Genomic DNA, 22403 nt, shown 5'->3' on the forward strand with positions numbered 1-22403 from the left:
TGTTTTTAGTGGAACTCGCTGGATTTCCATTCAGAAGCAATTATTTGGAATTTCACTCGTCATTGTTGTTGTAAGCAATTATTAGTACTTTTTGTAGTATCTAATTTAGGAAACTTCCACAAAAACGTGATGATTTTCGATTACGTCTACTAATAAATGTAGTATTCGATATGACCCACATGATTAAATTGAGTTCAATAAATAAAAACTTCAATCGAAAATGAAAGATTAAGTGATTATTTTATGATTAAAAGATATAACATATATATATACACGTAAATATATGATAAAGCAGCTGAGAAATAATACGAGTTTACACGTAAAATTAATCAACATGAAATGTATCACTGCGCATGCTTAGTACGTGTTGCATACTTAACACATATCACACATGTATGGTTAGACAATCGATACGTGTCGTGCATGCATAAGAGGTGTTGAGTCTTTTTGACACGTGCAATATGCTTGTGTAATACTTGTATGCAATCGTTCTATGTCTATAAATAGTTCATTATGACTATTAACATAATCTTCTTCTGTTCAAGGTAATGATTCAGCAAAATAATGAGTCATCATTGATATCGACACAATTGAGATCACCAAATATTTAGGAATTTCTCTATTCATTTCTTCTTCTTTTTTATTGTTGGATATTTCGTTTATACACATGATATTCTCTTTGTTTCCCGAGCCTGTCTCTAGTGAGTTGCAGTCAAAATTCGAAAAAAATTAAATCTTTGATGATTCTATCATCTTTGATTGGGTTGTAAAGTTTTTTTGGATATGTATTCTACATAAGAACTATATTTTCTTGGTTAAAGAAACTCTTTCTAGTTACTCTCTAATAATTAGAAGATATATTTTCTATAAAATACAGGGGGCATGCTTCTGGCAGCAACATGTTTGATCCCACTTATTGGGTCAAATCAATCATTAAGAGGAAAGATTAGAATATCAATCTCATCAAGATCATCAATTTTATACCAAATTCCATCAATTAAATCAACTTTTAAAAAAATACGAGACATCTAATTAATACATATCAACATAAGAGTAGTGTAGGTTTTACATTTACAATATATCTGGAGTATATAAAATGGCTAAATAAGAAACAAGTTATCGCTTAATTGCATGCAATTCACACAAGGTCGTCTCAACAAGTCAAACTCTATCGGGAGATCTTAATTTTTATCCCTTGTTGACATATATAAATTGGATGGCATAGCAACAATAACATACTCAATGAAATCTTACAAGTGAAGTATACGGATGGTACGATGTACACAAACCTTATGGAGTAAAAACATAAAGAATGTAAATTTTTAATTAAAAAAATATAAATATAAAGTTAAAATAATAAAATTTAATTCTAGATTTTGATGAATTGATATAGTAATATCGAAATAGTGCTGTATTACTCCAATATAATGATAACTTGTTACAATGCTTGAATTTGAAGAACACATCAAATTTGGAGTACATGATGCTTTTTCACCAGTGTATATATACATTTTTAGAAAAAATTGAGGCCCCTAAAAAATTGGAGCTCCAAGCCATTGATTTAGGTGTCATTTGTTTTCACCAAGATTAATATGTTTGAATCTGAATGCATATTTGAATGATTAAGATGTTGTCTTTAGATATGAACTCTGAATGATTCATACTATTTATTTTTCAACATCTGAATATGCATAATTTATTTACTTTTATACATTGTAAATAAATAATTTAAATAAAAAGATAATTAACCATTGTTCTTTTCTCAAAATATATTTGAAAAGAGGAAGAATTTGGTAACTACATAAAGAAACCTACAAAATTCTAGACCATTCATAGCAGCTAGCAAACATCTCAGTTCTTCACAAGTTCAAGATCACTAATTGGAACCATAGAGACACAAAAAGATCATATCCGCAGAGTGTAGTTGACATAAAATATAACTCAAAGCATATCTAAAAATTTCAGTTGATTGCAGAATTTTATAACTCAAAAATATCTAGATATTAATCATAGAATATCTACTCTCAATGCTTTTCTTTTTCTTTATTTTCTCACATAAATCTCAACGTTGTTTTTTTTCTTTGTTAGACTTAAGTGCATCTTGTTGGCCTCTTTAAACCTTAATTTTACAATAGAAAACTAGCATGAAAAATACAGAATAAAGATGGATGATTGAATTTGAGAATACCCAAATAGAATTTGATAATTCACCGACTCAAGGGAATAATATTAGGTTGATTGATTGATGGTTGAAATAGACGAGGAAGAATGAAGTTGTTTTGAGAAATAAAAAAAGAAAAAAAAGAGCGTGAGTTTGAGAGAAAGAAATAAAGAGTGAATTTCAAAATCTGAATGGTACTTACGACTCTTTTACGAATCTTATTCGATCAGACGTATTCAAACATATTAAGACATAACTTTTAAGAAAAAATAAATGCAAACAAATGAGGCCTTAGTGGCTTTATGATTTGAGAGATCCTAAATTCACAGTTATTTTCTTCACATAGTGAGAGAAACAATGCAATGTAAAAAACAAACAAAACAGTTTCTTAGAACAAGAAATTCAATCACAACTTCCGCTAAAAATATTTTTAAAAAACACTATGGATAGAAATATACTTTCTTGATTATAATAATATTTTTATAATGTCTTGTGCAAATTGTTAATTAAGTTTCATGATTCTAAAATTATATCGAATTTTAATTAGATTATTTATATTTTAGATAAAGAAAATCCTTATGATAATTTTTTGTCGATCTTCAGAATATTGCCAAGTCTATTATATTTTTATATTTTATATCTTATCCCAAAGACAATGTCAGAAAAATCATAAAAAATAATCAATTCTCTGAACGCTCAAAAAAATTAGACTTCTATATTGAAGAGCACTTAGCCACCTAAAAGCTTGGTTCGAGTTGGATTCATCTCCTCTTTATTTTTGTTCTTTTTATTTTCTCCAAATTTTTGCTGGGATTGGAGACCCATAACATAAGTTAGATTTAATTAATCAAAGAAAGTCTCTAACCATATTAGATAATAAATACATTATATATTTAGTTTAAAAAATTATTGTAATTCCACAACAATATATCATCTTGTCCATAAATATAATAATTTATTTTTCTTTTAACGAAGGTATACGTTTAGGTCTAAATATATTCTTGTTAGTCTCTTGTTAAATTTTATGTGAAATAAGAATTTTTAAGCTCAATTAAATAACAATAAAGACTTGAATGAGCAAAACTATTGATAAAGGATACATATAATGAATTTCTCATACTTTAAAAGCATTTTTAAAAACTTCCAAATAATAGTAAATAATTAGTATTTATTTTTGTTCCAAAACAAGTACATAATATATATTCTCGAGCTTATTTGGTTATAGTTGCTATATTAGTACAGCAAAACATCAACATAAAAAATTGTAAAATGTGTTGTTATTCATTACACATGTTTAGTAGTACGAGTACTATTTATTTTCCTTTAAACAAATTATAACCCAATTATTAAACTTGGAATAAAGGTGGTCGACTTTTTCCAATTTATAATTAATATAATTAATATTCCAGAAGATCAATTATGATGACGTGTAAACTCTTTTTTGGAGGGAGGATTTAAGACCAAATTTTACTTTGAATTATCCTCTGAGATTCTTTCAATCGGATTACATATATTCTATAAAAGGAATCAAAATAACGCTAGTGGGTTCCACTTGCCATAATTGAACCAAGACCCGGATTGGGATTTGAATCCGGAGCTTATCTTCGACCCGAACCTAATACCACTCAACAGTTCATTGAAAAGGCACTCACTTTATCTCTCCGCCTTTTTCTCTCTCTTCAACTTCTCTCACTTCTTTCTCTCTCTAGATTCTCTCGAGTCTTGACACAATTGACATTTCCAGCAACTCAAAAACCTACCATCAGTATACTCGAAGGATCGATTTCAAGTTCAATTGGTGCTGTTTCGGTATCTTGGTAAGTGTTTTTTTTCAAATTCTGTTTCTGTGTGTTATCACGAACCCTAGTCTCTGCCCCTCTATGAGCAAAAGATTTAGGATTTTAGCTTTTCAGGCTGTTTTACAGTGAGGACAGCTTGAACTATAATTCTGTTACTGATGTATGTTCAATCGGTGTAATTTGTATGGAGATGTCACTTGAGTCTCTAGATGGTACTCGAATTGTCAAAAAAAAATGATGCCTTTGTACAACTGAGTGCTCTTCTCATGCTCGGCAATTAACATGTTAGTTTTTTAGTTGAATGAAACCGGGAAGAAGATTCCGGTAGCCAATCCCCAACTAGTTGGGGATTGAGATGCTAGTTGTTGTACTTGAATTTTTTCTCAAAGTTGGATAAAAGGTCTAGCTTTATTTCCATCTAAACCTGTTACATGCTAGTAGGCAACAACATAAATTTTCTATTGTTGGTAGTTATTATTACCAGTACATGCTTTTACATTTAGATACTGACTAGGAGTTGGGAAAGTAGATTGATATATCTGAATGCTTTATTCCAGAAGGAGAACTGGTGTTTGTCAAATATTGGAGGAAATGGTTCCTTATAAGTTTAGTGAGGACCCTGTTAGTGGATTTTAGGTTTCTCTATTGAGTAGGAAGATCTGGACTTCTCTTTATTCTCAACTAGATTCCATTCGTTTCATCAACGAAGGTATCAACGATCTAGGAGTGATGAAGTTGCGGAATATGGATTCTGCCCCATTTACAAATTCCTCCCTACACCAAAAAGAGAACAAAAGCATACAGTTAAACATGATCTGTTGTAGTGATTTAGCTTTATCTTCAAAAGATTTGTTGTTCCTTCCTTTCCAAACAGACCACCAAATGCATGCTGGGATCATAGTCAACCATAATGTGATCTTGTTCCTCTCATGCTTCTATTCCATTAATGTAGTAATTGTATGATGTCTCTTGGCATTACCCATTTTAGATCTGGTAAGTTTATGAAAGTATGTCAAGGTCTTTATCTTACCTTAATGAATCTAAAGATGGTTTATAGTTCTGCTTCCTCCCCACATATTAGGCATCTTCTGCACAAAAGAAGCTCCTTTTCTAAGATTGTCATGTGTTAGGCATGCCTTTTGGGCTACTAACTTAGATAAGCAGGCTACTTTAAGTGGAACTTTTGTTTTCCAAATTTGTGGCCACGGCCAATACTTTGGTGGACACTTGTCTGTGTGAAGTTGTTGTAGCAAGATTTTACAGTGAAATTTCCTTGGTTGTGTGGGTCATTGAAGTTTTGAGGTGGTTCTAAGAAAAGTAGTAAAGCAACAAGTTTTCCAACTTTCTAATCAATAAGATTTTTTTTGGAATGTGGAACTCCAAGAGTTTTCCACAATAAAAATGGTACTTTGTTCTCTGTATCCAGCCAGTGAAGTATCAAGATGGATAGCCAATCTATACAAGTTAAGGGTCTTTTAAAGGGCAATGACCATTCTAATTGTCACTCCAAAAGGCCAATTATCACCATTTCCAACTTTAAAACCACCATTCTCTGCAAAAGATGGTCAAGTGTTGTGATTCTTCTCCATATTGATACTCTAGATGGAGTAGTTACATTTTAGGTACACCACATACCCCGTACAATACGTGTGCAACTCGTAATCACCGGCGAATCGGTGTGAAATCGAGAGAATAAAGTTGCTATGGGTACTTATACCAAGGAACACTTATATTAAGTCACTTGAATAGTTGGACCAAAGATAGAGGCCAAAAAGAGCCTTGAAAGAAAAAATCAAGTTGAAGATTTCATTATGGTGTTGTATTTCAAATAATCTCGCATATGGTTTGACTTGGAACGAGCTTATTTCCCAATCTATAAGGAGTTAGAACGCCTAATACCTATCAAATTAAAGGTCTTTAAGTCTAGTTTACATGAAAAGAAATCACTCGTCAATCCGAGTTCGAGGTAAAAAGTTGTGCTTTTTTACCAGGGACCTATGCAATGCCTGAGTTCATAGAGCGCCTACTACCTATCAAACTAAAAAATTTTAAGTCTACTTCCAACAAAAGAAACCACTCGTCAATCTGAGTTCGAAATAAAAAGTTGTGTGTTTTTTACCAGGGACCTACACAACGCCCGATTGCATACATGATATTGGATAAGAAAAAGTGTGGCAACACCACTTCCATGTGGAAGTGAAGGAAGATTGTTACAATAATTTTAACTTAGTGGTGGCAACTACTTCAGTTATATGCGTTGATTAATAATAAATACATATAAAAAGAACAAATTGTTGTGGGTACGTTGTATTTATAAGTATAAAACCTTAAAAAAATAAAGTAAAATTTTTAAGACAAAAAGTGTGCTTAAAGAGAAACATGATGTGTATATATATCAATAAAGATGTACAAACAAATATATGTATAATGGCATATCAATCAATCATTTGTAACCTTAACAAATGTAAATTATAGCTAATTATGTAATTTAAAAAGAAAAAAAATGAAAAGAGAAACCTATCGAGTATAGTTTTAAGGATTTCTTTTTCTTTTTTACTCATTAGTGAAATTACTTTGTAGGCATATGCATTTTTCTAATCATGATAGGATTTTATTTGCCACCAACATTCGAAGATAGTATTTAATAACAACTCCATTTTTTAAAAATGAATAAAAGGAAATAATTAGATACTTATGACTTTTCATGCTGGTAGTGTTGTTTATTTATGACACTAGCTTTACTTTATATGATATTATATATACTTAAGAATTTTGCCAATAAAATTATAGGAATATAAAACCTATCTTGGATGGGAAGTAATTGAAAGCCTATTTTTTTTTATTTTCTTTTTGTTGCTTTAAATGATCGAAATTCTATTGCAAGTGTGATGACAAATTGTGACTATAAAAGCTAGTATATTAGCATTGATAACATGTATTTTTTGAATTAAAGTACTGTTATTTCAAATTAAAATATTCATTCAATTATTGTAACTAACCTCTTTCTTTAATATATTTAATTAATTAATTTTGTTTACCATAATTTGAGTAGGATATATATAAGGTAAAAATATTGTTTTTAAAGTCTTAAATGTTAGGACTTTTAATATAGTTCACATATGGTAAGATTTAAGAAGCAAAGTTCTAGTCAATTTTAAAGTACTAAATATTAGGAGTTCTTACCTATTACAAACAAGTAAAGATTTAATATCTATAACTTTAATTAATTTCAAAGTCCTAAATATTTTTTTATTAAGATTATAATAAGTAAATGACAATTATTTGAGGAAAATAGTAAATGACAGTTTTGTCTATTGTAAAGCCTTTTAGTGAAGGATAAAAAGTTCAATCAATATTTCCAAGGATTTTCATGCTTTTAAAATTGACTAGTGGATAAGAGTTCACAATGAACTTTGTTTAATAATCCCATTATTTGAGTGATGGAATATATATTAGCCTTAGGAATGAAGTAGTGGCACCACTAAGTTAAAATTATTCCTGCCATCTTCCTTTACTTCCACGTGGAAGTGGTGTTGTCAACCACACTTTTTCTTATTTAATCACTCTGGAATCTAAAAGGTTCCGATTGAGCAGTACCAAAGTAGAATATTTGAAGTGCAAATTCAGTGATATCATGAGACAGACGTGGAAGTGAAGCTTGACACACAGACTATCCCAAGAAGATAGTTTCAACTATCTTGGGGCTATAATTCAGGGAAGTGGGGACATCGACGAAGATGCCACACATCATATTGGTGCGACCTACTTGAGGTGGAAGCTTGCCTCTAGAGTTTTGTGTGACATAAAGGTACCACTTAAGCTTAAAGGCAATTTCTACAAAGTGTGTTCGACCGACTCTGTTATGTAGGACATAGTGTTGGCTAGTCAAGAACTCCCATGTTCAGAAGGTGTATGTTGCGGAGATGAGGATATTGAGATGGATGTGTGGGCATACTAAGAGTGATAAAGTTAGGAGTGAGGATATCTAAGCAAAGGTGGGAGTGACCTCAGTGGTGAACAAGATGAGGAAAGCGAGGTTGAGATGGTTTGGGCATGTGAAGATGAGAGGCGTAGATGCTCCAGTAAGGAGGTGCGAGAGGTTGGATAAAGCGGGTGCGAGGAGAGATAGAGGTAGGCCGAAAAAATATTGTGAGAGGTCATTCGTGATATGGCACAACTCCACTTTACTGAGGATATTACCTTAGATAGGAGGGTGTGAAGGTCGCAGATTATGGTAGAAGGTTAATAGGTAGTGGAGTGTTTTCTTGCTTTTCGAAGGGTGTCTGTCGTCGTTGTAGCTTTATTCTTGTAGTGTCTTGCTTTTGCTTTTTACCACTATCTATTTATGTTGTTTCGATTATTGCATGATTTTGCTGCTGTTTTCGTTTTCGTAGTAGTTGCTATATTTTTTGCTCTGTCATTTTTTCTTGTCATACTCACTCTGATTGTTGTACTCGAGTCGAGGGTATTTTGAAAATAGCCTATCTACTTCCACGAGGTAGTGGTAAGGTCTGCCTGTAGTTTACCCTCCCCAGACTCCACTTGTGGGATTTCACTGGGTATGTTATCGTACTGACTTTTGGATGGGGTCCATGTCACGTATGTACTTGGGTGTTGCGTTGGTCCGTAGTAAAACACATAACTTTTTAACCTGAACTCGGATGACGATCGTTTGTTTTGCTAGATACTAGACTCAAAGACCTTTAATTTGATATGTTGTAGACCTTCTAACTCCTTATAGATCGGAAGATATTCTCGTTCCAAGTCAGGCCATATACGGGATTATTTGAAATACTCTGACATAGCGAAACCTTCAACTTGAAATTTTGTTTCAAGGCTCCCTTTGGCTTCTAACTTTGGTCTAATTCTTCAGATGACTTAACATAAGTGTTTCTTGGTATGATTACCCATTTGCAACTTTATTCTCTCTTTCACATTGATTCGTTGGCGTTTACGAGTCGCACATGTATTTTAAGTTACGGGGTATTACAACAATGTCAGCTCTATACTTAGTGTAAATGACACTCCTCCATAGAGCTTTAGTTTCATGGTTTAACTTCCACAATCAGTTAGTCGTGTAAGCTTCTGTTGTGTTGCCTTAGGTTCTTGATTCCCAGTCCTCCATCTTTTCTGCCTGTAGTGAATTTGGTCCATTTGACTAGTTGGAATGTTGTTTTCTCTTTGTTGCCCTGCCATATAAAGTTTCTTCTTAGCTGCTCCAATATCTTCTTGATCTTTGCTGGCAAGGATAACTGGGACATAACTTAGGTTGGCTGGGAATCCAACACACTGTTAATTTTGAGTACTAGGAATCCAAAATTGGCTGAGTAATTGGAGGTAGAAATCAACTTTGTAATTGGAGTGATCTGTGTTTCGTTGCAATTACATTTTACAATGTTCAGTGTGAGATGTTGGAATTAATTTTGTCATTATTGGATATTTGATGATGAAATTTGTAACATTGATTGCAATTTTGATATAATGAGTAAGAATTTTATATATTTAAGGTAATTCTGTATTTTCTATAAATTCTACGTTTCACCTCGAAGATGTGTGTACTGTGCTTCTTGCTTAAAGTCCTGCAAGGCTTGTCTTTTTTTTTTTTTGCGTGCTTTCCCCCCTTTTGAAATACTGTTTAGCCTCTCAAAAGATCCTCATGAACCACAAGCTTTACAGATCCACTGCAATCAAGATATACTTTTAGTGTTATGTTTATTGTAAATAATTAGTTGACCGAGATCTCACGTCGGCAATGCGTTGTGAGTCCAAAGATCAGAGTTATTCCTTAGACATAGTCAGGGCTAAAGGCCAAGCATGACTCTCTTTTAGTGGTAAATTTACTAATAAGTGGTGGATAACATCTACTGATCAAAAACAAGGTTCATCTCTTGCTGACAATTGTTCCATATTTTTATATAGAAACAGTTGTAATATGCATTTAGAGCGTCTACCAACAGAAGAGAAAACTTTGCCCCTTCACAATTAATTTAGCAATGTGGCAAAAGGTTGCTGTGATTACCTTACAGTATTACGAACAATCAAATAGAGTTTGGTGCAATAAAATTTTGGTGGTTTAGAAATGTTCAAACTCTTGCAGATTAAGCATGAGTGAGGCCAAATATGTGATTATAGTTGAGGATAGATAAAGAATGAATTTTTGGGTTTTGGATGAGGTGGTAGTACCATGTAGTAGGAAGGATATTTATTGATATGAGAATGCTGACCCGCTGATGGAATGCTGTACAGTGGTCACTTTTACAGTTGCATGTTGTTGAGTTGTTGAGATTATCTGCCCTTGGTAAATAAGAAAACAGTATGACGAGTAAGGTTTTAATTATTGATCAGCGCGATAGCTTTTTAATTTGATCATAGATTGCATAAGGACAATATGAGGTTATATCAGAAGTTCTCCTTGACTGATGCAAGCCAAAGAAAAGGCTTTCTTAAGTCAAAAGTGCTAAAAGGACGAGAAGACTTAGGGCTTGCAACATGATTCTGCTTGCTTTAATGTGGGTTGTTTGGAGAGAGAGAAATAGGAGAGCTTTTGAAGGAGTATAGTCGAGTTTCTCTCAGTTGAAGAGTAGTCCCAGATCTCTCATTTTCTTTTGGTGTAAACATACAGTTCCCAGTTGTATAGTGAGTTTGTAGAGAATCATGTTTTGTAGATTCTTTACTTTTTGGTATACCCCTTGTATACGGCCAGTTTGGCCATGTTTATGAATGAATATACTAATACTTTAACTGGATCAAAAAAAAAAAAGTCCGATGTTACTCATTCTTGAGAAAATTTGCAGATACAGTGTAGTTGTTGCATGTATCCCCCACCCCATCCCCTTCTTTTAGTGGAGGAAACAAGTGTGGTATGCACCAACCTTTAATATGGTTTGAGATTTTGAATTGCCTCGAAGTCTTGGCAATTTTATCAAACACTCGTTATCACGGATCCGTTTTGTTCACTCTTTATGGCCATTGCCGGTCTTTCTTTTGTCTATGTCATGTCAACTTGGTCCACCACAGGCTCTCTAATGTGATTATTGACTGAGGAAAAAGTGAGAGCTTGAATGTCGTTGATAATCAACATCTATTAGTCATTGATTGTGCATTTTACGGATTCTCTGTTTCTCCATGTTTATACAACTTTTCGTTGTGTATTGAAATAGTTCCATCAAACTAGGTGTGAATCTTCAACTATTACCGTAGACCGCTTCTTTGTCATCTCAGGTAATATCTATTGCCACTTAACAGAATATGTCTCTTCTTTCACCTAACTGAACTTGGATGAATGTCTTGCAGGTGTTTGCAGTTGTTTGAGAAGGCAGCTGATTCTTAGCTTCTAAGAATAGTAGTCCCATGTTTAAGTTCTGGATTTTACATTGCAATGCCAGATAGCAAAAAAGTTGTTTTTATTGATATCTTGCTATGTTAGTAATTGCATAGCGACATTTAACAATCAAAGGTTTTGGACTTAAATTATCTATGCCTGGCAATGAAGTCAGAGATAGGGTTCACAACTTTTTTGCACAAGACAGTTTGTCACAAGGACAACATCATTCCCCTGTAGTGGATGGGAATTTGCCTGCTCTAAGTAACATTTTGGGGGTTGGAAGCCAGAAGCAGACAGGTGGACTGAGTTCCAACGCATACAACTTACAGAACTCTGGTAATTTGATATGTTGTATAAACTTTATTTGGTAGCCAAGTAGCTTGTTGGACAATTTTCTTATTTTCCTTTGTTTGCAGATACCACTAGAGGACATAGCAGTTATCCATTTAATGTGCAGCGTGGCTTGGATTCTGCACAATCAACTCAATGGGCTGAGTTTGCTAAAGGTCAGCAGCCAAACTTGAATGGAATCATGTATGGTAATCAGAACTACCAGACAAGGCAGGATGAATCAAGTTTTTCGACCGTGAATACAGGTTCTAATCAATGTAATCCAGCCTCAGGGGGCTCATTTTTTCATGAATTGCAGCGAGGGGCGGGTCTTGAACAGCAGGCAAGAGGACTAGTTAGGTCAGATCCTTCTGGGAGTCCTGCTAGTTTGGATCTTTTTGGTGGTCAGCAAATGAACTGTCAGCAATCAAACATGCTGCAATCTTTGCAACGGCAGCAGTCTAGGCTTAATGAAATGCAGCAACTGCAACAGCAAGTCATGTTCGTGAAGATGCAAGAACTTCAGAGGCAACAGCAACTAGATGCCAGTCCACAAGATCTATTAAATCAGGTTCCCCCCGTTCCTAAGGTGGCATCTAGTAACCATTCTCCCGCTTCTATTAATGGCACCAATAATTCCGGTGCAGTAAATTTTTCACTGGCAACTGAGCTTGGCAACACAAATTGGTTGCAACATGGTTCTCCAGTCCTTCAAGGGTCCACAAATGGATTCAATCCCACCAATTATGAACAAGCACAACATTTGATGGGTTTGATTCCTCAAAACATTGATCAGTCCCTATATGGAATTCCTGTTGCCAATTCAAGAGGAAGCCTGAGCCAACTTCCGCAGGTGGGAACAAAGAAGCCTACAGTACAGCCAATGCCAACCTTTACTGGTTCATTTCCGGTTAATGAGTGTGCTGAATTGTCAGATCAAGTCAGTGGGCAGGATGGGACTTCCATTCATAGACAGAGTTTGCAAGGTGAACGCTTTTTTGGTCACACTAGTCAAGCTCTATCTAATGCTGTAAATACTGAGAACCTTCAGCAAGCAAATAATGTGCAAAAAGGTTCAGCTCTCCAGGATTTCTGCAGCAGACTGGATGTAACCATTCACGCAGAGACCTCACTGGAGAAAGTTGCGACGCAAGCTTCTTCACCACAGAATGAAGTTGGTTTAGATCCTACAGAAGAAAGAATTTTGTTTGGTTCAGACAGCAGTATATGGGGATCCTTTTCCAAGAGGCCTAATAGGAATGAGGAAGGTGTTAATCTGTTTGACAGTACAGGATTGCTAACTGGATCTCCTTCTATCCAATGTGGTACTTGGAGTGCTCTTATGCAGTCTGCTGTTGCAGAAACTTCGAGCAGTGATATTTGTCCGCAGGAGGAATGTAGTGGTTTGAATTTTTACAGTGCTGAAATTCCTTCAGGGAATCAGAATCTGATGTATAAAAGTGAGAGACATAAATCATCTTCTGCTGAAGACAAGTTGTCCCTAGAACCATCCTTGAATTCTTTTTCTGCTCAGCCATCTGATAGCACCAATATGAATAACAGCTGCCACAGCGTCCAGGGGCACAGGTTTCCATATGAGCAAGGTCAGAATCTGCAAGTAAATTCTCAAAGACCTATTCAGTCATCACATGGAGGAAGCAAGTGGTCAGATTTCGGTCCACTGCAGACGTCAGTTGCTGAAGCAAGCCAGATATTTAGCAATACTTCACATCCTCTTGACACAGAAATGATTTCTAGAAGGGGTTCTAGTTCTTTGACACCTGAGCTTGGTGGAGCTAGACAACCATGGATGAAATCAGCTAGTTGGGGTGTTCTTGGGTCAGCAGTACCCTCTGGAGATGCAGCTTTTAGTATTCTGAGTGAGAACTCATCAAATCGTTTGCAGGACAACAATCAGAAGAAATTCATCCAAGATGAAGTCTTTCATGGTGGCGTGGCATTGAAATCTTGTCCACGCGGTAATTCTGCAGTTGATATGGAGCATGCGGGATCATCTATGGCTAGTCCGCTGGGGAATTCAGAGGTTTTTGGCTCATATCACTCTGCCACAACTCCAAACTCAAGTACCATGAAGTGCTCATCACCTTGCGTTGATGATAAAGAGTTCACAGTGCATGAGATGGAGAACAGTGATAAGAAGGATAATTCAAATGACAGCTCTCACTCTAATCTACATCCTCATTCTTCCGCTGGTGGGCTTAGGGAAAATGCTTTATCAGATGCCAGCGATTCAAGGTATCTTGTCATGGGGAAGAATAAGTTGTCTGATCAGGGTGGTCGGAAAAATTCTTGGCCTCCAAAGTTTCAGTATCATCCCTTGGGAAACTTGGATGAGTATGCTGATCCTTCTCGTAGGATGGAACAATCTACTCATTCTCAGTCTATAATGCAGCACAATCCCCAGCATGGCCAGTCAAAAGTTTTTAGTCAGGTTCCTCACAGTCAGGTAGAACTGGAGAAGGTGATATATGTGCTAATGTAGTATATTTTTGAAGAGCCCTATATCCTTGATCAACAATAAGAGGCTAATGTTCTTTGATCTACAGGGGCAGTTGCATGATGTTTTGATGGAAGGCTCTAGTGAGGTGCATTGTCAAAGCAGGTTTCCTGGTGGTGTATCTAATATTCCTGGGCTCTTCAACAGATCTCTTGACTTACATTCACCTAATAAAATTGCAGAATCTAGGTAGTCAATTTCCTGATTCTCATAACTATTAACAAGTACATTTTGATAGATCCTGTACGATTTAGATGTTCTTTTTTACATATCTTTACATGTATCTTAAAACCTCGTTGACGGTCAAGTTGAGCTGTATAAAGTACTTTCTGGTACCTTCTTTTTCTGGCTTCAATGCTGACTGTTTCTTTTCTTGCAGTCCAAACATGCTACAGCTTATTCAGAAGGTGGACCAGTCGAGAGAGTGTGGCTCTGTGTCAGAGTTAGGTCATTCTGAAAAAAAAGTATCATCTAAGATGCCTGAAGCAGAGGATTCTGATGAGTCTGTTGGTCATCACCTGAGGAGTCAGTCTGCTGCCTCTCAAGGCTTTGGTCTACAACTTGGCCCTCCATCCCGACGTGCATCAGTCCGAAACCAGTCTTTGACATCTCAGAGCTCTATCCAAGCTGTTAGCTCTTCACATTCAAGTCATGCTGCTGTTGACACTGGTGAGAAGAATCAAGGACCGATGCAACCCCCTCATCAGGCTCGATCCTTACTTTCACCTTCTGATCTATCCCAGGAAGGATTGAAGAATATAGGATTTGGTATTTCAGGAAGTACCAATAATGTAACTTCTATGTATGGAATGCCCGGAAACCTTTCTCCAGCATTTGATTCTCATTCTGGTTTTCCCTATATGGGAGGTCAGCTTAAAATTCCAAATGTGGCCAGGACTACTGCACAACTCTCAACAAATCAATCCATTAGTGTATCATCTGATAAACATGCTTCCTGTCATACAAAGAAAGGCGACTCTTGCAGTGGATCTGCAAATGGTCTATCTGTGGAGGCTTCCTTGCAGGCTGGGGCTGACAATACACAAGATAAGCCTATCCTTCCCGCAGACAAGTCTCAATTAAGTAACATCAATGGTACAGTGGAAAGTATCCTTACCAATCAAGTTACATCCCAAGAGCCAGTATCAGTTTCTCAGGCATTAGGGTCTGGCATCAGTCAGCAGGGTACGTCTTCAAAAGTGTTATCCGGTATGTGGGCTACTTTTCCACCACCTCAGCAACCTTTTGGTTCTCAGTATGGCAAGGATCCTTCTCATATTTCCCTATCACATCAATTGAATATTGTGGAGTCATCATTATCTGCTCCTGAGAGGCAAAGTGATCAGTACTTGAATAGAGGTAATTTCACATCCCAGATTGGTACTAGCTCAGTGAATTCCCCGGTTTCTTCTGAAGGGGAAGAACAGCAACCAAAGGAAAGCCATACTCAGCAGATACCAGTGAGAAATGTTGACCTCATCCAGAAGATGAATGATTCACAGGGTAGAGAACCTTTTATCAAGTATATCTTGGGTGGATCTCCTGCAAATTCTGCATCTATGCAGAGAGATATTGAAGCCTTTGGCCGATCTTTGAAGCCCAAGCTTTCAAATCAGAACTATTCCCTATTAAACCAAATGCAGGCCATCAAACATGTGGAGATCGATCCAAGCAATAAGGCCTTAAAAAGAATGAAAGTAGCAGACAGCAGGACAGGTGCTCCACAAGTTTCTTCTGGGGACCCTGAAATGTTAGGATTCTCTGGGCCAGAGGATTTGCAAAGAACCATTTCATCTCAACAAGGGAGGAAAATGTCTCCTCAGGATGTACTTGCACTTCATCAGGATGATTCTCAGAGCAGTGGTCACAGCAATAATACAAATTCCGTTACGCTTGAACAAACACAAAATGGTCCTCAGTTGGAACCTTCCTGGTTTAATCAGTGCAGAACCTTAAAAAATGGGCAGATGTTACATATGTATGATGCTCGTAGAGCTGCTGCAATGAAGACAGTGGAACAACCTTTCACTATTGGGAAGTCTTCCAGTAGTTTGCTGCAAATAATGCCTGCAACTTCTGATAGAAGTACAATCGGTAATCTTGAACCAAATTCTGTCCCCAGCTTTGCTGCAATTGAGCATTTTTCTTCTTCGACATTGCCAGTGAATGTTGATCGTCAGCACCTAATTTTGAAACCCATGAAGCGGAAACGTGCTAAACCCGAAAATACTTCTTGGAATAAAGAAGTTTCAGCAGATTCATGGAGCGGTCAGACAATCAGGTTCGTATTATGCACAACAACTTCTTTAATAAATTCTCTTGCTTTTATGTTATTTAGCTGCTGCTCTACACCTGCTTTTAGTCCCTTGTTGCCTTCATTTGGGCTGCTGTATTAGTTCAAGATTCATGCTGATGTGTTTTAACTTTCGCTTCGCAGCCTTGCAGAAAGAGAGTGGGCTAGAGCTGCTAATAGGCTTACTGAAAAGGTTAATGAACTGACTACTATAATCCTCCCGATTTCAAAATTTGGTTGCGTTACTTCTATAACAGCCTGTATTTTTCTATTTTTAGGTTAAAGAAGGCATCGGTTTTAATGAGGAAGGGGCACCAGGGTTTAAAGCTAAAAGAAGAGCTATATTGACCACTCAGCTTATGCAGCAATTACTCCCCTCTCCCTCTGCAGGAATTCTTTCTGCAGAAGCTAATGCAGAGTATGATAGTGTAGCTTACTCCATCTCTAGATTGGCATTGGGGGATGCATGCAGCATGGTCTGTTGCTCAAATGATGATCAGAGTATGCCCCGTGATGACAAAGAACTGTGAGTTCTCTAGTTGCATGAGATTATTCAATCATGTCTATTGTTTTCTTGTTCTTCTGATCCTAATGATACGTTTAATGCAATTTGTAGACTTCTCGAAGAGTGCATTACTTCTCAGAGGATTAATAAGCATTATTTTGCCAAAACTGTTGAAGAGTTACAGGGAAGAGCCAGGAGATTGGAAAGTGGTTTTTTGAGGTAATGCTTGATGTTTCATTTTCAGTTTCCATATTTTGCTCCAGTAACAATGTTTTGCTGAATACTGTTGACTGCACACGACTATAGCAGATGAGTTTCTTTACAGTTTGTTCGGATGATTGTTACCTATTGTATTGTATTATTAGAGAAAAATATTATTAGAGGTGGCAAAAAAACAAGTATTAATTAATCTTGCAAAAGAGCAAAATTTGTGAGATGCATTGGTAAATGATATTTTAAATCGCTGAAGACGATACTTGAAATGAGCCAATGTCCATGTGGGTTCACATGCTATACAATTCTACAAATTATATGTCATGATGCAAGGTGAGCTGTTGGTTAATGTTAGTTATTAACTAACACCATAATTTCTTTTTTCATTGAGCTAGCTAAATTGAATTAACATTCATTATTTTTAGGAAACTTACACTTTTTTCTTAAACTTTTTGTTTTAAAGTCAAATACATTGTTTAATAGTAATACTTATGTAACTTTAACAAAATTGTGCATTCATTGATATGGATACATACTCTTAAGTTGACTACCTAAATGGGATTAACATTCATCATTTTAAGGAACTTAAAACTTTTTTATTTAATTAAGTCTTATTTTGTAGCACAGATACATAGTTCAATATGTAAGGCTGCGTACAATAGACCCTTGTGGTCAGGCCCTTCCCCGGACCCTGCGCATAGCGGGAGCCTTAGTGCACCGGGCTGCCCTTTTTTATACATAGTTCAATATACTTTTAAGATTTTTCAAAATTATATATTCATTAATATAGGGTACATGCGCAAAACGCATATATTAAAAAGCACGAAGGCCCTTAACGAAATGTTGTTTTTCTTTTCCACTCTTTAAAATTTGATTTCACAAATGATAAAATAGTAATTTAATTATAACCCTAATATTTAGGACTTTAAGATCAACTAAGATTTTGATATATTAAATCATTCCTTATTTGAACTAATAAGTAAGAACTCTTATTATTTAGAAATTCATAATCATGCAAGATTTTTACTTAAACAAAAAATTTCCTCAATTTTTGCTTCACATTTAATTTCCTTTTAGTTTTATTTAAGTTAGTTTCTTATGTTTGAGTTATTTATGATTTGTTTTATATTAGTTTAGTTTTGGTTTAAAATGAAGATTTGTCGAGTCCATTTCAAAAGGTCACATCGAGTCTAAAGAATGCATCTTCTAATAACCTACTAATTTGGGTATAAACACTGATATCAATAATTTTAAGTCCCTTAAGCATGTTATCTCCTAATGTGAATGTCTATTATTACTCTATTCGTATCATTACTAAACATTGCTAAATATTTTATTTTTTATAGTATCTCTCTAATTACATAAACTTTATTTAAAACATTATAAAATATTGTTGTTTGAATTATAATTTAAATTATATATCTTGACCTCAAATTAAATTTTATTGGACCTTAGATTGAGTTATTGCTGACTTTCATGAGCTAACGTAGCCCGCTCGTTAATCACTTTCCCTGCATGGTCAACTCTTGTCGATTTAATGTATTTGAGTTAATTGTATATTTATTCTTATAGCGGTTTGTTCATGCATTAGCGATTAATACATTATAATTTGAAAAGTTATTAGAAATATGATTAACCGAAAGACCACGGGAAGAAAGAACAATACACGTTGATCTTTTTTTTTCTTAGTTCGACACAATTTACCTCTTTTTCAATAGGTTCATGAGTTTATTCACCTAATTTTTAAATTTTTTAAATCAATTAAATTTTTTGCTTCAAGTCCTTTCTTATGTAGTTTATTTTACATATTAAATATCTTGTACTTGGATTTGGGGGCTATGCGGAGAGGTAGGAGTAGAACAAAAAAATATTGGGGAGAGGTGATTAGACAAGATATGGCACTACACCATATCACCGAGGACATGACCTTAGATAGAAAAGAGTGGAGGTCGCAAATTAGGGTAGAAGGCTAGTAGAGGTAGAATGGTATCTTGCCATTTGTCGATTTAGGGTGGTCGTAGGTCTAGGCGTGCCATTAGAGTTGCGGTGTTTTGTTTTGATTACCATATTACATTTTTATCGTTATTGTCCTTGTCTTGTAAAACTTGCATCGTTTTTTTTTATCAATATGCTCTCTCTATCTCTCCCTGTATATATATATGTATTTATTTATTTTACTTATGTATTTATTTACTTATTTATTTTTATTTATACCTGGGAATGTGTCTTTTGAGCCAAGGGTCTTTCGGAAACAACCTCTCTATCTCAATGAGGTAGTGGTAAGGTCTGCGTACACCCTACCCTCCCTAGATCCCACTTGTGGGGTTCCACTGGGTATGTTGTTGTTGTTGTTGTATTAAATATCTTGTACAAATTATTCTTATTTCAGTGCTGTAATATGAATAATCCTGCAAAAAATAAGGAAACCAAAAGTAGCAAAGTCTACAAGGAATAAGTTAATAATTCGTTGTTGCTAAAGTCGGTCGACACTCCTTCAATATTCAAGGATATTTTGGTTCTCACACTTCATAACTTTTGCTTTGGTGACATATATGATTCTCATTTTAAATGTTTCTACCATTCACACTAACATTTTATTTTAGAATTTCATACTATTAGAGCTTCCATAATATGTTGGAGGATTTCTGGATGTCATTATTTCTTCTCCTTTATTTATCTAGCTATTATGTTTAACATTTTTTTCTCAATTAAATGAAGTTGAATCTATTTAGTGTCATTTTCTATTTCACTTAATTCACTTTTCTTTTATACAATCTTTTTAGTTGACGCAATACACACATGCAACACACGTACACCGAAACTAGTTGCTAAGTAAAGGTGAATTTGTTAATTATGTAGAAACTACATTTGGTGCTAAATTTTAACGACGGATATGCAAATCAGATTTATAAAGAGCAGTTTCAGAAATTCAAGGGTTCACTTTGAACTGTGATGGCTTTTTGCTTCTGATTTAGTACATCTAAAAACATATAAAGTTGATGATAGGTCTTTAATCATGATTTCTCCCACCATTAGAAAATGAGGGCAAAGTGCTAACTGTACTTATTGGTTGGTTCCGTATAAACATGGACGTTTTATCAGGAAATCCACACTTCTGAAGTCTTTAATGTATGTCATTTGACTTGCTATTAATTCTTGGCTATTCATTTTATCTATTGATGTTTTACATTTCCATTTATATTATATAAATATTGTCTGCCTTACTGACTTCCTTTTTACCTGAAAAAGGTATGTTAATTCTGCATAATTAGTTCTGTTTGCTTTCTAATTTGTTCTTCCTTTGATCAGACTGGAAAAGAGAGCATCAGTATTAGATGTGATCGTGGATGGGCAAGACCAAGAGAAGTTCGGCGTTATTAATCGGTATGCTAGGTTTCTTGGTCGGGGGCAATATGATGGTATTCCTCAGAGATACGTCAGAGCACTTCCAATACCAAAAGATCTCCCTAGTGGGGTGCACTGTCTTTCTCTATAATCACAAATGAATTGAATCTTCCCTGTGCTCTGTCATCAATTACCTCAACTTCCGGTAGAAATTTTTGTACTAGTCATGTACTAGTGCTAGCAAGAAGAAAATAGAACTACACAACCAGTATTGCTGAACAGACTCAATTGACTTCTCAGATGCAATGTAGCTGTCCAATCTTTTGCATGTAGTATTCATTCCATGTACATCTCTTCAAACTTAGTGAAGGGGGGAGAGACTAGGGCACCCCATCATTTTTTGCAAGTAGCGGGGAGAATACATACTCTGCTTCTAAGCCGTTGATATACAGTTGGTCCAACCTCTTTTGCAGAATTGTGGAAGTTACTATAATTGCTTTAGGCAGGTTCGGGGTATTTGTATTGGCCATCATTATGTGTAAGAGATGCCTAGGCTCATAATTTATTCTGTTGGTGCCTCTTATTTTCTGATGAAGGCTAATTTTTCAGTTGATGGATCCCTCAACCATTTGTAGTTTTTAAAAGTTCACAGCTGGAAATAGGCTAAGCTGTCCAGATTGTTCAGAACATAGTTTAGATGAAAAAAGTGCTTTCGGAACAGCATTATATTTAATTATTTCCCTTGTACAGAGGTTTAGATCATGCCTATACTTTGCCTTTTATGGTTCTTAACTTGCAAACTGCTGTCTTGTTTTGGGATGGGGCCGGTTGAGACTCTTTGAAGTTACATCCCTGCCTCTCGTGTAACTTGAGTTGCCCTGCTCCTTTGGCAGTTAAAGTAGCTCACTTCAAGAAGTAAGATTACATCCCTAGGCTAGGCTATGTTATATGAGCAGAAGTTACAAACATTACATCCCTAGGCTAGGGTATGTTATGAGCAGAAGTTACAAACATACGATTCATGGGGAGATAAAGGAATAGAGCGAACCAAGAATATATGTCGAACATGTTGATATGTTCTGTTATTCAGTAGAAACATCCCTTCTTTTCTGAGGGTTCCAGCTTCCATCTCGTACCCTCCCCTCTCTCTCCACCCAACCAGGCCATATTTTCTCGTTAGTGTTGTTTGTCTTGCTCAGAATGAGCTTACTGCTTGGTTTGATATGTGATTTCTCAATAGTAATTTCCCTCTGGCATAGGTTTGACAGTTCAGTCAAAAGGTTGATACTCGAATTGGGAAGAAACTTTGGTTAGGTTGTTCATCAAATGCTTGTGTTCTTTATGTGCTTTCTTAATTAGACAAGGTGAAAATCCGCATAGAAACTATGAAGAGATCAAGCATAGTTAAACAGAAGAGTAGTTTCTAGGGTTATATTCTATAAACCAAGGATAGATGAATTCCCAGAATGAGGCATCACTTAGCAATCAAAGTCTGATGGGATGTCATAGTAGATGCTAGAGAATGTACATAGGCTGAGAATAGTTCTTCTTTCTAGAATTGCATGCGTTTTATGTAGGGTAGAAGAACCCATAGACGAGGTAAAGCAATAGTAATACAGATTATTTGACAAAATCATTTGTTTTTCAAAAGCTGTAAATGTAGAAGAGCATCTATAAAAGAGGAAATTTCATAAATAACTTCAGTTTGGATCATAATTATCATTAGTAGCTAGAGTTTACCTAAGATTCATAGCGATTGTTTAGTTGTATTTGTTTGCTCAATTTTGATGTATCTATTCGCTCAACTTAGTTATATCAACAATTCCTCAATTTTGTTGGATACACTGATTTTAGGGTAAGTCGTTCTGCATCTGTGCATTTTCAATTTTTTTCGAGTATATGCACCAGGTATGTA

At 35.4% G+C, this 22403-nt stretch overlaps 1 protein-coding gene across 2 annotated transcripts; it reads left to right on the top strand.

The window, feature by feature from the left end:
- Positions 1 to 3821: 3821 nt before the first annotated feature.
- On the top strand, positions 3822 to 21237 carry LOC129901718 (uncharacterized). 2 transcript variants are annotated; one of them, XM_055976973.1, is made up of 9 exons: positions 3822 to 3978; positions 11254 to 11620; positions 11701 to 14096; positions 14182 to 14321; positions 14512 to 16413; positions 16570 to 16618; positions 16704 to 16951; positions 17042 to 17149; positions 20453 to 21237. In XM_055976973.1, exons 2-9 carry the CDS (start codon positions 11437 to 11439, stop codon positions 20637 to 20639), a joined length of 5214 nt encoding a protein of 1737 aa, XP_055832948.1. In that variant the 5' UTR covers positions 3822 to 3978; positions 11254 to 11436; the 3' UTR covers positions 20640 to 21237. The 2 variants fall into 2 exon arrangements, with proteins under 2 accessions (XP_055832948.1, XP_055832949.1); XM_055976974.1 differs by having other exon boundaries at positions 11701 to 14081.
- Positions 21238 to 22403: the final 1166 nt, after the last annotated feature.

Source organism: Solanum dulcamara, chromosome 8 (assembly GCF_947179165.1).
Source record: "Solanum dulcamara chromosome 8, daSolDulc1.2, whole genome shotgun sequence".
Lineage (NCBI taxonomy): Eukaryota > Viridiplantae > Streptophyta > Magnoliopsida > Solanales > Solanaceae > Solanum > Solanum dulcamara.